The sequence below is a fragment of the Beta vulgaris genome, chromosome 7, assembly GCF_026745355.1.
Source record: "Beta vulgaris subsp. vulgaris cultivar EL10 chromosome 7, EL10.2, whole genome shotgun sequence".
Taxonomy (NCBI): Eukaryota; Viridiplantae; Streptophyta; class Magnoliopsida; order Caryophyllales; family Amaranthaceae; genus Beta; species Beta vulgaris.
Window position 1 is genome coordinate 7,878,895 of NC_079208.1, and position 13,904 is coordinate 7,892,798.

General features: G+C 34.0%; 1 protein-coding gene across 4 annotated transcripts in view; it reads left to right on the forward strand.

Annotated features, from left to right (window-relative positions):
• Nucleotides 1-13,904, forward strand: part of LOC104898576 (protein SHOOT GRAVITROPISM 6) — a 48,924-nt gene that overhangs the window by 19,537 nt on the left and 15,483 nt on the right. For all 4 annotated transcript variants that reach the window (XM_010685669.4, XM_048647936.2, XM_010685670.4 and 1 more), the window contains 9 exons: nucleotides 282-371; nucleotides 882-1,003; nucleotides 1,954-2,083; nucleotides 2,186-2,265; nucleotides 3,083-3,218; nucleotides 4,755-4,836; nucleotides 6,270-6,415; nucleotides 6,534-6,614; nucleotides 7,043-7,143. In XM_010685669.4, coding sequence (XP_010683971.2) covers nucleotides 282-371; nucleotides 882-1,003; nucleotides 1,954-2,083; nucleotides 2,186-2,265; nucleotides 3,083-3,218; nucleotides 4,755-4,836; nucleotides 6,270-6,415; nucleotides 6,534-6,614; nucleotides 7,043-7,143 — 968 coding nt within the window. The remainder of the gene's footprint in view (nucleotides 1-281; nucleotides 372-881; nucleotides 1,004-1,953; nucleotides 2,084-2,185; nucleotides 2,266-3,082; nucleotides 3,219-4,754; nucleotides 4,837-6,269; nucleotides 6,416-6,533; nucleotides 6,615-7,042; nucleotides 7,144-13,904) is intronic.

A 13,904-nucleotide genomic window follows, 5' to 3' on the forward strand; every position in this document is an offset into this window, starting at 1 on the left:
ACGTAAAATGAAGGCACTAGCAACCAGCAAGTGACATGATGTCCAATAATTGATGCATGAATTTAATGCTAATAAAACAGTCTTATTGGTGTATCTCAGACTTGTATTTTTATGTGGTAGTTTTTGATCCAAGATAAACCTAGGTCAGCATTTACTATTGAGTCAAATGCCTGTTGAGTAATTGGCAGATATGAATTTTATGTGTTTGCAATCCTTCTCTCAAGTATGAGCTTTTGCAGTAACAGTTATGTTCAGTCTTTGACTTCGTTCGTGAACTGTAGATTCCAAAAATGAAGGCATATGTCAGTGATACAGAAGACTTGAAGCAGGATCCGTCATGCCGAGAAACGTGGGATGACATGATCATTAATGTGAGTAGACTTATTAGCCTTAGTTTAGTAATCGTTTGTCACTAGTTGTTTGATTGGGATTATTGATATTCATCAGACCACTATTGATTGCTAATGGAGGCATGACATACTTTTCATATTAATGAGTTCTGTGCTTTTTACCTACCTAATTTTAATTTTTTCAGTTACTCTTGCTTCCAAACGAGTGGTTAGCATGAGTGGGTCGTGATGATTTTTACTTCTAATGATGACAATTGTTTGAACTTGAACTGACATTTTACTTTTGCCTCTATTGGAGCACTGCTGAAAAATATATTATTGAGACAATAGAGAGGGTTTCTTGTCCAGGCAGTGCCCTGCTGATTGTGGGCTACACTTGACTCTAATTTGTGATCTTAGACCTTTAAAAGTTATGATTATTACTGCAATCCCTGTCCTTAATTCTCCAACTGTAAATGATTCCACCAGAAAAGAAAGACATATGTTATCTGGTATCTGCACATTTATACTCCTTCCACTTTTGCTTGGTAGTTTCTTGCAGAATCTCTGGATGTCGGGCAGGATGTTGATTGGGTAATCGGTCTCGGAGATGTTTTTGCCAAACAATATGAACTGTATACATCCGTGGATGAGCATTCTGCACTACTTCATCGGTAAAATATGCTTGGTATTGGTAAATTTGAACTCATCTTCATCAGATAAAGCCAATGGATGCTATTAACATGCTAATAATGAACTCATCTGCACTGTTTTTTTTTTGTAAGTTTTTTGAGGATAAGACGACCTGATTAGTGAAATAATGAAATATAAGATTTACAACCAGCTAAGGTTTGTTAATACTATATTGCATTTGTGTTGACTTAGAAAGATGTAAGCATTTGTGCTGACTTAGAAAGATGTAAGCATTTGTGCTGACTATGATGGGATGAGTATTAGTTGTGAATGTCATTAGTATATATATGTGTACTAACTTGATGTTATAGTGGCCTATAACTGAAGTCTGAGGGTGATCTTAAAACACATGTTATGGAACATGTGTGGGCAGAACATCTGGTTAAAAATACTTTGTAGTTCGGCCATTACTAATTGACCACTGACTATGTCAATAATGTGAGGGCAGTAGAGGCCTAGTTCTGCTGTTTTAGGGGCACTTCTGAATTTTTGTATTAAATTTTACATGAAGGTCTCTGGATAAGATGATATTATGTTATATGCCCTCCTTGTGTACATTGTTAACACCCCAATGATCTCTGTTAGAACTAATCTTCTTTATTTATTAACAAACGGAACCTCTCACCACTGGTGCTCTCCAATTTAACATAAAGAAATTAAGAAAGTAAGAAACTAAAGCAAAAGAAGATGCCAATAGGAAGAAATTGTTTCTCGCTGTTCTAGGACATTTCCAAAGTCTTATAGCTTGATTTATTCATGACACAAAATATTGTTGAACCGATTGACTGCAAGTCTTTCCATTGTAGCTGCCCATCAAAAGAGTATGCTTCAGGAGACTCAACTATTTTAAAGGCTTGGCAGAATTGTAGAAAAAACAGCAAAAGCTTCAATGATTCTGATCTTCGTTTCTCTTTTCTCCTTGTGTCTGCAGGTGCCTTGGCATGTTGCTTCAGAAAGTTGATGACAAAGTTTATGTTCGTGATAAGATTGACTTGATGTATAAACAGGCTAATATAGCAATTCCTACTAATAGAATTGGCTTGGCGAAGGGCATGGGATTGGTATCTCACAGAGTTTATATATAATTTGTTAGCTTACTAACAAATTCCAGCACGTCAGCTTGTTTTGTTTGTATAGTTTCTTATTCAAAAAATGTCTTTCAGGTTGCAGCTTCTCACTTGGATATGGTCTTAGAAAAGCTAAAAGAGATTCTTGATAATGTTGGGCAGAGTCTATTCCAGAGGTTTTGCCTCCTCTCATTCATAGCCATGCTGCCTTGTCACATGCTTGTGGACACTTGATCTTACATATTTATGCAGGATATGGTTTTCCTCTTGATCAATGGCAAATAAGTATGCTGGGGTAGGAAAGAGAGTGAAAGTAGATTTGGGTATTGGATAAATACAGTGATTTGATGCTAGTCTTTCCTGTTTTCTTTTGAACCCTGATGTCAATTTTCAGCACGACCTTTATCGACACAGTGAGTGTCCTATGGAGCAGTAAAGTTCTCACCTTTCCTTTACAGATATATAATGTTTCAAAATGGCCTAAGACCGGGATGACACCCTAAAAAATGTCTAGAAAGCAACCGAAATGATGTCCTTTTGAAATATCAACAAGTGCAACAGAAGTAGTCTCTCAAAAGTAATTCAAGCAAACATTTTAAATATCTAGAGAAAAGAGGAAAAATATTTATATGGATGTTTTAAAAAACCTGATGAAGCCTGAGATAGCTTGATACACAACAGGTTGGGACTTGGGAAGTACAGAAGAAATCTGTTTGGATTTTGTTATGTGCATCTGTCAGCATATTTGTCTTGGAACTTTGTGTTTCAACTCTGAAATTCGCTGTAGTGCATTATGTCATATTCTGAAGATGCTGCATCATCTTCTTACTGCTGGTGTAAAATGTGGACTTGAGGAAGCAATATCTTTGCCTTTTATGAAGCCCTTATTTGTATCCTCACTTTCCTGTAGTTTAATTTGGTTTTAGTATTACTTCCTAGTCTGATTGATGTGGAGATTTTTTAGGGTAAACTAGCTGCGCCTTGATGTATCAGGTTTCTCTCGTTCTTTATTGATAAAGCTAGAGTTGAAGAATCAGATGATATACATGCTGGTTTGGCTTTAATGTATGGATATGCTGCAAGATATGCTCCTTCGAATGTTATTGAGGCACGAATAGATGCTCTTGTGGTATGTTTTTCGGTTTTGACTAACCTCATTATGCGAAAGTGAAGCTACTTGTAGCTTAGTTATTTTTCACTTTTAAGTATCTTTGCGTAATCTGTTTCAGACGAAAAAGCCAATAGACACAAAATTCAAGACAGGAAATATAAAGTTTGTGGCATTGAAATGTCATATAATGGAAACTCTAACTACTTTCACTTAGATGAACGTCTGATGCTTTAAATTTTTTCATCACTCCACATGTATGGAAACCTCATTGATTTAGTTTTCAAATGATGTAGTGTGCATCTAATACAATAAAGACTAGAAAATATGGACTTTTGCCAAAAATATCACCCCTCTACTCTTTTATCCTTTAATTTTATTCATCATTGAAAAGAAAATGGGATCTCATCAAATAAGCTTTTAAATGACATAGTTTGCACCTAATTCAACAAGAAATGAAGAAGATATGAGCTGTAGCCAAAATCATGCTAAATTTGACACCTCTCAATTCTAATAGCCTTAGTCCTTATGTCTGTTGATATCCCTCAATATAAAGCGAGACCAGCACCATTTAGGAGTATACTCTTTAAGCTTTATGATACATATAGATGCTTGCTTCCCTATCAAAATAGGTAAAATATATAAAAAAACTAAATCCTTGATCTGTTTTAGATTTCTGGATTTATTTTGAGTTTTTTCTTTTCAAGGATTAATAACAAAAAGTCAAAAACCCACCCTTATATAGGTCTTTTATTCTTACAACCATACCTACCTAATTAAAATACTCAAATCCATCCTTAAGTACAATAGAATAACCCCCACTGAAAGTTTACTGTGACTACTAGTTAGTATCTATTTGTTTATTTCATTTTAACGTTTTTCAAACAACCTTCTAAACATAAAAATTTTGATTTTTTTTTTAAGCTCCCCATGTTGCCCATTTCTTTTGGATACAAGAATTAAGGAAAGTTGTTCTCGTTGGACCTTGGTCGAGTTAACTATCAATATAGTAGAGGAGAATGTCATATTGACAAAATTACATCAGAAACAGAGGGTAAAGATAATATCATTTTAATTAGTGTATCCAATTCATAAAAGGAAATAGGCAACTTGGTTGGGGTGAAGAAGTATAGTAAAATAGGCTTTGGGGACAGAGACAATAATATTTGATGGATGGTAAAATGGGAAAATTACATTTTTTACTTGGACTTCACAGGAATTGTTAAAAGGCTGATAGTACTTAACTACTTGTATGTGGTCTTTCACAATGTATAATCAAGGTGGTTTTGAGAATTATAATCCTATGATGTTTAAATTAGAGAGATCCCTTCCATGGTCATGTTAAGTGTGCAGTGTGCACACATGATTGAAGTTGGAAACCTGTATCTGGTCTTAAGCGTCGTATTAAGAACTGCATTAGAGTGGATTCAGTACCTGAGCCTCCTATCGGGAAAAGGACTATTGACTTAGTATTTATTGCTATAAAGATACGAGCTTATTGTAAGTCTATATTGTTCATTCTTAGGTATTGCTAATTTGCTTTTGCCTTACTTTCAGGGAACGAATATGCTGTCACGCCTTCTCCATGTTTACCACCCTGTTGCGAAGCAGGCTGTTATAACAGCTATCGATTTACTGGGTATGTGATGCTGAAGACTCTAGCTGTATTTTGAGAACACTTAAGTATACATATTTTAAGAATGTCTCGGTGTAAGCTGTTTTCATTTTGGATTGGAAAATTAATGAGGAACCACTTTCAACTAAATTTCTTATATATATATATCACCTTTAGGCCTTAGGTACCATTTTGCATTTAAATGACCACCCTTTGAGTTTCTTTCAAATTCTAGTTGGCTTTAATGTTTTTTCCCTTCTACCTTTATCCAAAAGCTAAAAATTACGGCTCTATTCTTATCAACTTACTTTTTCTGAACTTAAATTTTTTGCTTAACTTAAACTTATCTTCGCTCAACTTATCTTATTTCCGTTGAACTTACTTTTGCTGAACTTATCTTATATTTTTTTTTCTGAATTGCTTAGCTTAACTTGTCATTGCATAAACTTATTCTGATAAGTTAACTAGAACAGGGCCTAAATGGTACGTATTCCGTGCACAAACTTTTTATGTAACTTTGCATTTACCGCTTCTTTAATGGTCTTCCACAACCTAATGTAATATTGAACAAGTATATGATATCTAAATGAGGGTAAGATGGGAAAAATTTACTAAAACTATGTTAAAGCTGTTTCAACTTAGTAGTATTATTTTTAGTTAAAGTTGGTTATCCTTTCCTGTCAAAAAAAAAGTTGGTTATCAAATAAGGGAGCCACTCAAGCGTGGGAGAACCTTCCATTAAAGTTTGTTTTACACGTGCTCCAGTTATTATGTGATGGTACTCAAGTCTTTTGAATAGATTATGGTCCACTCAAGCTTTGGCTCCCTTGCAGTTCCTCTTTGGGCCACAATATCACAAATTGTACCTTCAAGGTTCAATATTTATAGCTTTCTCTCCTATCCACCTTGTTTCTCAAATACACATGATCTTAATCCTTTTTCTTTTCATCACTTTTACCAATTATAAGATTATATTTAAAAAAGTATAATCGTTCCCGTTCCCACGTCTTTTCTTACCATGACTTACACACAGGCGTCCTCCTTTTGTTCACCTTTTTCTATAAAGGAACTGAAAATTTAGATGTGCGTGTTAACTTGTATAGAAAATGGAGCTACTTATACAGCTGGTATATCATATTTAGCCCTTAATTTTCACCTGTGAGTAGTAGAATTAATAAAATTGAGAAAAAAGACCGTAAGAGACTTAAAGAAAGCTGAAAAACTATTACTAAATTGAATAAATATTCAGTATACTTACTCCTGTCAACCACACAGCAAGCTATCTAGTGAACTACTTTCCCCAAGCTGCTTTATACTTTCATTTATCAAATAACATTCAACAAATCTCTTGAATGCCTGTGGTGCATGCACATGGTGCAATATTCTTAATGCTATTGTACTTGAGCTTTTTTAATTATAAATGTTTGTAAGATGATCTCAGCTTGTATGCACTGCAGGTAAAGCTGTTATCCAGGCTGGAGATAATGGTGCCCCATTTCCGCTTAAGAGAAGAGACCAATTGCTTGACTATATTTTGACACTGATGGGTCATGATAATGATGATGAATTCATTGACACCAGTGTTGAGATTCTACGGACTCAGGTCATAGCGTTTACTTCATATTTAATTATTTTCTGTAGTGTGTAGTTTTTCTTGCGTCTTTCTCCTTTAATCAGTTTTGTCCATCCTCACCATTTACTTATTTCTTTTGTCAATGCAGGCTCTTGCTCTAAGTGCTTGCACTACGCTGGTTTCAGTGGAGCCGAAGTTAACCATGGAAACCAGAAATTATATTATGAAGGTACTGAGGCTATGTTTAGTTCACCTGAAATTTTCTGATCTGAACTTATCTGATCTGATCTGAACTTATTTTTTCTGATCTGATCTGAACTGATCTGATTACAAGATCTTATCTTTTGGATTTTTCTCAATATATAAGAAAAAATATAGTCATGTGGGGTCTTGTTTGATTCGTCTCAATGAGTACTTTATTAATATTTAATTATTATAATTTTTACTAATATGTAATGAAAGATATAATGATTTTTAAATATAAGCATGATCTGAACTGATCTGATCTGAACTTATTTTTTCTGATCTGATCTGATCTAATCTGATTAGATCTGAAATAAGCAAAAATAAGGTGAACTGAACAGAGCCTGATTCCAGCATATTGAGTCATTGAACTCCAGCTAAGTCTACTGATAAACATAATTCCAAATTTTTCAGGCTGTCCTGGGATTTTTTGCTTTACCTAGTGAACCAGCAGAGGTCGTCAATCCCCTCATAGACAACCTCATCACACTTTTGTGTACAATCTTACTTACAAGGTATTCCCAGTTCATTTCAGTTTTTGTTCTGATAGTTTAAGTGTATCTATCGGTGTGTATCTCTGTGAGTATATGTGTATATATTATATTTATATCAATAAAATTTGGAAATTCTCAATGATAAACCTCTATTTTTAAGTTTTATAAATGGTAACCAAAAAATATATACTTCTGGCTCTGACAACCAGTTTTGTAACACCCAAAAAATCCATACACGTCTAAACTACACCGCATCAACTTTGGGAGTGTTACCGCCGCGGTGAAACGCAAACTTATTGAAATGAAAACATTAACTTAAAACATTATTATGAAAACTAAACTGCAGCGAAAATAAAATGTTAACTATAACTCTGAAATCATCATTGACCCCTTTTTATTCAAAATACAAACTTAAATATAAATGTATCTACTATAAAACAATAAATATGTCAATATGTTTCACAATCTTTCCATTTTTGAAACCCCATGATGCATCATCTGCACACATAGATGTCAATGCACTAGATAATTTGCTCACCAAAAATCACATGATCAACAAGGCAAAGCCATGATTAACACATAAAAACAAAGTACGTAGTCAACAAAGTTGAATACTACATAATAATGAATAATCATTCCTAACATGATACTAACAATATTAAGCAGGGATCAATAATGACATAACAATTCGCAGATAACTTTTACTGAACTAAATTTTAACATTTTTTTTATTACTTTCATGGAATAGTCATTGGACCGGGTTGTCTCATCTAAAAATCAGCCTTCACATAGGAAGACGAAGCACATGCACGACTACCATAATGACCTACGATATCGATGAACCTTTTAAATAAAAATAGGAACGGTGATCAATCCAATTCTCAGAAAAAAGCCATGGCACGACTACCATGTACATCAACTCCTGATTGTCCAATTTCAGACGTGCACCACTCTAAAGTTCATCACTATCCAAGTTCACTTTACATGATTTACCAATTATTACTTGTCATGACACACAAGCAATGGAGATAATATATAATCAAATATTCACAATTTTATTTCTTTTATCTTGGAATCAAATAAGTGATCATATAACTTACAATCCAAGATTAATTCCTTCTTTATTTCAATCTTTCTTATTTGTTAAACCTAGAAAACAACCAACTTACCTTTCAAAGACATAAATTATCAACTTACCAAATAAGGCCCACAATCCTCATAGAATAGTGAAAATAATAATATACGGGAACACATGATTCAATCATGATCCAACTAATAAATATATTAATTCCCCCATACAAACATGATATAAATCTCATACTTAACATGTTCGCACATAGGCATAAAACATGTAAAATCCAACATAATAGTAATCATATATGAATTCACAAAGTTCCTATACATGATACTACATAACTTTTCTTCCTAAAATCATGATACTACATCAAACAACACATAGGTATGTACGTACCTTGTGTAGATAAATTAATAGGCCACTTAAACAACTTTAGAAGTCGCCTATACAGATTTCTCCGCCTAAAACAACTAATAGAATTTATACTCAATACTCCAAATAAATACTCCAAGTAAATTCCAGCAACTTTAAAATACTTTAAATTCCCTTTAAAAATATTTAAAAGTTGTTTTTATCATCAAAACTTCAATTACCGATATTTCCTAGCATAGTACTACCATACTAATCATGAAAACCCATAAAACTGCATTAATAACAACTTTTCTAAAATTCCAACAACTTATAAATTATTAAAACTCCCTTTAAACATACTTAAACATGCTTAAATTCATAAATTAAATCAATTTAATAGTTTATAACATGCTACTATTATTTTTCAATCTTTAACATCCTAAAAATCCATTCTTTGATAATTAAAATCCCAATTTAAACATAATAATCAAATCTGAATTTTTATTCTTTTAATACATAATTTATGTAATCATAGATTCATTATTAAAACAGTAAATTAAAGCTTCTAGTCATAATTAGTATTAAACTAACTCATAAAAACATAATCTTTAATGAAAACTCGAGGAAGAAGAAAAGTAATCAAACCAACACAAGAAAGTGAACAAGGATGAGGACGCCGGCCAAGGACCGGCAGCAGCGGCGCCGACACCTTAGTGACGGTGATCGACGGTGAATAGTGGCGGTGGTGGAGTTGTTGTGTTTCTTGGTGAAGAAGAAAATGTTTCTTGAAAGAGAAGAAAGAAAGAAGAATGGAAATACGTGAAAGGAGAGGAACTTAAGGGTTGACCGGTTTTCTTGAGTGGGAGGGAGGAGAGAGAAAATTTGTGTGGGTAAAATATTTGGGTTTAGTGTATTTATAAGTAAGTTTTCCTTTTGCGCTTAGGAAAAGACAATTGAGTTTCAAGTAGGATTGAATGATGAATAAACTCTTAACATTACTAAAAGTTCTTTTTCGGTTTTTCCTAATCCAATTATTATTTGGGTTCCTCAAGCCCATTTAAACTCATTTTTCAAATCCAAATAGTATTTCAAATATTTTTCAAAGCATGTCTTAACAAAATATTTTAACTTTCTTAAATCCTTAAAATAATTCCTTTGACTTTCAAAATAGTAAAACCTTTAAATAAATAGTCAAACTTTTAACTAAATAAATTATTTTAAATTAAATTATATTACATATAAATATATATATACTAAAATATATTTACAAAATTCATAAATTTAAGGAGGATTAGATGCAACTTAATCCTTAATAGACAACTTGGTCTATTAGATGGAATATAAATACGGTTTCGTTCCGTCCCACATCCATCACCTTAGTGTGCATACCCCTAAGATTGTATGGAACTTTATGCCTACTTGAGTTATCAAAATTTATAAGGACACTACTGTCGTCACAATAGGCCTGTGTAGGAGTGTAGAACAAGTCCCACACTCCCCCCATTGTTCATTGGTGGTAGGGATTCCGACTACAAGTTTATTGCCAAATATGCTTTCTTAGTATTATCCATTCACATAACATTAAACATGTAATCATTTAATGTTCTTTCTTAGATACTGGTAGGGATTCCGACTACAAGTTTATTGCCAATTATCCTTTTTTAGTATTATCCATTCACATAACATTAAACATGTAATCGTTTTGTCCCACATCCATCACCTTAGGATGCACACCTCCAAGATCGTACGAAACTTTCTGCCTACTTGAGTTATCAAAATTATAAGGAGCTTAGGAGTGTAGAACAAGTCCCACACTCCCCCCACTGTTCATTACTGGTAGGGATTCAGACTACAAGTTTATTGCCAAATATCATCTCTTAGTATTATCCATTCACATAACATTAAACATGTAATTATTTAATGATCTTTCTTAGATACATTGCTCAATTTGTTAGTTCTTGTAACCTATGATACCCCGACACGCATACGGGTGTCATATCCAAGTAGGGATCGGAGGATCCGACACTCTACTCCAAATGTATGGCCGATACGGTGATACGGTCAAAAGAGTGTCTTGACGAGTTTTATAGACACGAGTATCGTATAAGTGTCGAAAAAAAAATCCACACCTTTTTTCTGTAAAAAGAAAAGTTGTAAAATTGTTAAAAAGTAGGTAGAATTTAAAATTGTACCTTGAAAATTATTATAATTAAAGAATAGCAGACATTTATTTTTTATGTTGGTTTAATAAATAAGAGTAAATGAGGGCCATGTTCCAATACACACTAGTTCCAATAGTCAACTGTCAATGCAGACATTTAATAAGTATTTATTTTGCTTTTATTTATAACATTTCAAGCTTTTAGTAGTATTTGTTTTTTTTTTTCCAGAACCCACGTTTCTGACCTCCCACTCTCCCAGGCTCCCACCCTTTCACCTTCTATCTCTTTCTTTCATCTTCTTCACTTCTCTTCGTTCTCCCTCTCTATGTCAATCACATCATAGCATCGGATAACAATGGAGTCCTCCTTCCAGTTTGAAATTGATCGAAAAGCAAAACCCATGGTAATTTTCCTAATCTTGGTCTCCTCTCTTTCCAATTTCACATCTAGGGTTTGTCATCCAAGCCCTAAATCTGTAATTTCTCCTTTGTAATTTCAATGGGCTCTTCTTTATTCTCTTTTTCTCTTCTGATTGGGTGATTTCGACACCTCTCTTCAACACTTTTCTGATACCCGACTCCGACACTTCTTCCAGGAGTGTCGAGCGTCGTGTCGCATGTCGTGTCGCATGTCGTGTCGAGTAGATACGCGACACCCAAGGTGAAAGAGGGTGTCGAAGTAACACAACTTGTAACATCTTTGCTACACAATAAATCAAAGGATTCCAATCCAATACATTTCATGCTTGTGACACGATAGAATTACGCATTTCAATAATAATGTTATCCAATTCACAAGTCATCTAATCAGGAAATACATATAGATTTCCAATCCATTTCATGCTACCAAACAATCTCATCAATCATAATCATACAATTGTTTGCTATCATGATTCTAGGTTCCAATGAAAAAATTCATAACCTCACATGATACTAACATATCCAACTGAAGTAGTACGCGTACGTACCTTGTAAAGAAGACTCTTCGCTGACTATTTGAACGCTCCGCTTATGAAATTGAGACCTAATCAAATAATAAAATATTTGAGTGCTAAGTCCTTGATATTATTAAAATAAAAATCAGCTTAACTAACTATGTGAAACTCAGTGTCTCGAAATATAAAAATAACCAATCTTGTTGTTTAAACTTCCTTCTCATAAACTTTATTGAAACTAACATCTTTTAAGAACTAATAACAATATGCAAATCTGATTTTAGTTAGCTTATAATATACTTATTCATAATAACAAAATTTAAACCAATATACATAGGTATAATTTAAATCAGAATTGAGAATTAAAATCCTAAGAACTAATAGTATAATCAAGAATATGATTTCCTTAACTTTTACTATATTTCATTTACAAACCCAACTTAAACCATTATACCCAAGTATTACCAAAAATCATATGTGAATAACCCAATTATTATAAGAATTACAACGATAACTAAAAATCTGATTTCTTTTACTTATTTTATACTTTACTCATAATTACAAAACTTAATCAAAGATAAATTAGAATTACAAAATTAGATTATATATAATTAAATTAAAGAAGAAAAGAAAAGAATGACCACCGAAGACCATCGACGACCAACGCAACCAGACTGCGCTACACACGCGCGCTCGACCGCTACTCGACAAACCCCGCCACAAAACCTCGTGCGCAACCCAACGCACGCTTGAACCACCCTTCGCAAACTCCAAAACCATAATGCAATGTGCGAACCACAATTCGCGTACCCCTCGATTCGACCCACGAACCGTCCTCGCGACGCGCAACACTCGACTCACGAACCGTTCTCGCGACGCACAATGCTCGACTCACGACGCTCCGTCCTTGCGCGACCACAGGAACCTCGCGTGAACAACCCGCTGCCTCGTACTTCGCTCGCGACCTCCGACGCGTCGAGTCCGGCAAAGCAAACGGTGGTAGGGTAGTAGGGAGAGAAGAAGAGAAAGGAGGATAGAATAAGGGAGGAGAGAGAAAAATAATCTTGGGGTTTGAACGGGTGAAGTTAGGGCTTTGCTGATTTTTTTATTGTTTTTTCTTCTTCTCTCCTATTTATAGGATGGTAAACCTAGGTTTAATAGTATTTGTTCCCAAATCAAATTCCTATTTCTTATTCTATTTTTTTTCGAAAATAAAATAAACCTAAAACATAATATAATTAGGTATAAAAGGTAGGTTGTTTATTTAAGTTATAAGTGTAGGCTTGCCCAAATTGTATTTTTTTGTAAATAATATTAAAATATTTTCGTTTTATTCTTTGTATTTATTTATTTATAAAAGAATAACTCCCAAAAATTCGGAGTATTACATATATAATGTTTCAAATAACCTTGTGCTTTTGTATATCTTATTTAGGCATTCAAAAACTGATTTTACAAGTATTGTGTTTTCTATGGTTAATCATGGTCATCAGTAGATCAAACTACTGATCTAGCCTCTCATTTAATTTTGACCACCCACTAACCCTCACGCCCTCTCTGGTTTTCTCTTTCTGATGGAACCAATTCAACCACCATACTATGACCTACATTGACAATCACACACCGATTGTTCATCAATATTTACAAGTAAATTACTTTTGAGTTATACAAAAGCAAGTAAAGAAATTCGACCCAAAAATAAGAGCTACATCTCCTTACTTTGCACCATATGCCCTGCCACCGCGGCTCTGCACTCTTTTAACAACCATAAGCACTAGCATGTCCTGCTAACCTCTAGTTAACTGCAAACCAACCAAGCCACGACACCACCGCCAGCTACTCTGTTCCCCGACGCCAACCCAACCACCAGCGGAGAACCTCTCAGATCCGCACCTCTTTCCTCGCCTAATGCAATCAAGCAGACAAGCACAACCCCTGTTTACTCTTTGCCTCTTATCTATCATATCATTTTCTTGAACAAAGAGAAATTGACTTGGTAGATTGACACAGGCAGCATAACTAATAACCATAGAAACCAAAATGATTTTTTAAGGCCTAAACCTTCATTAAGTTCACATTTAAGGATATATAAAAGCACAGGGTTATTTGTCAATTTTGTTTTTGGTTACCATTGAGAAAACATAAAAAAAAGGGTTCACGATGAGAGATTACCAGAAAATTTAAACTCATAAGGATCCTCTTTTTCATTCTATATCTACTATCAGCCTTTGGATGCATCATTCCTCATAGGCATAGCCTT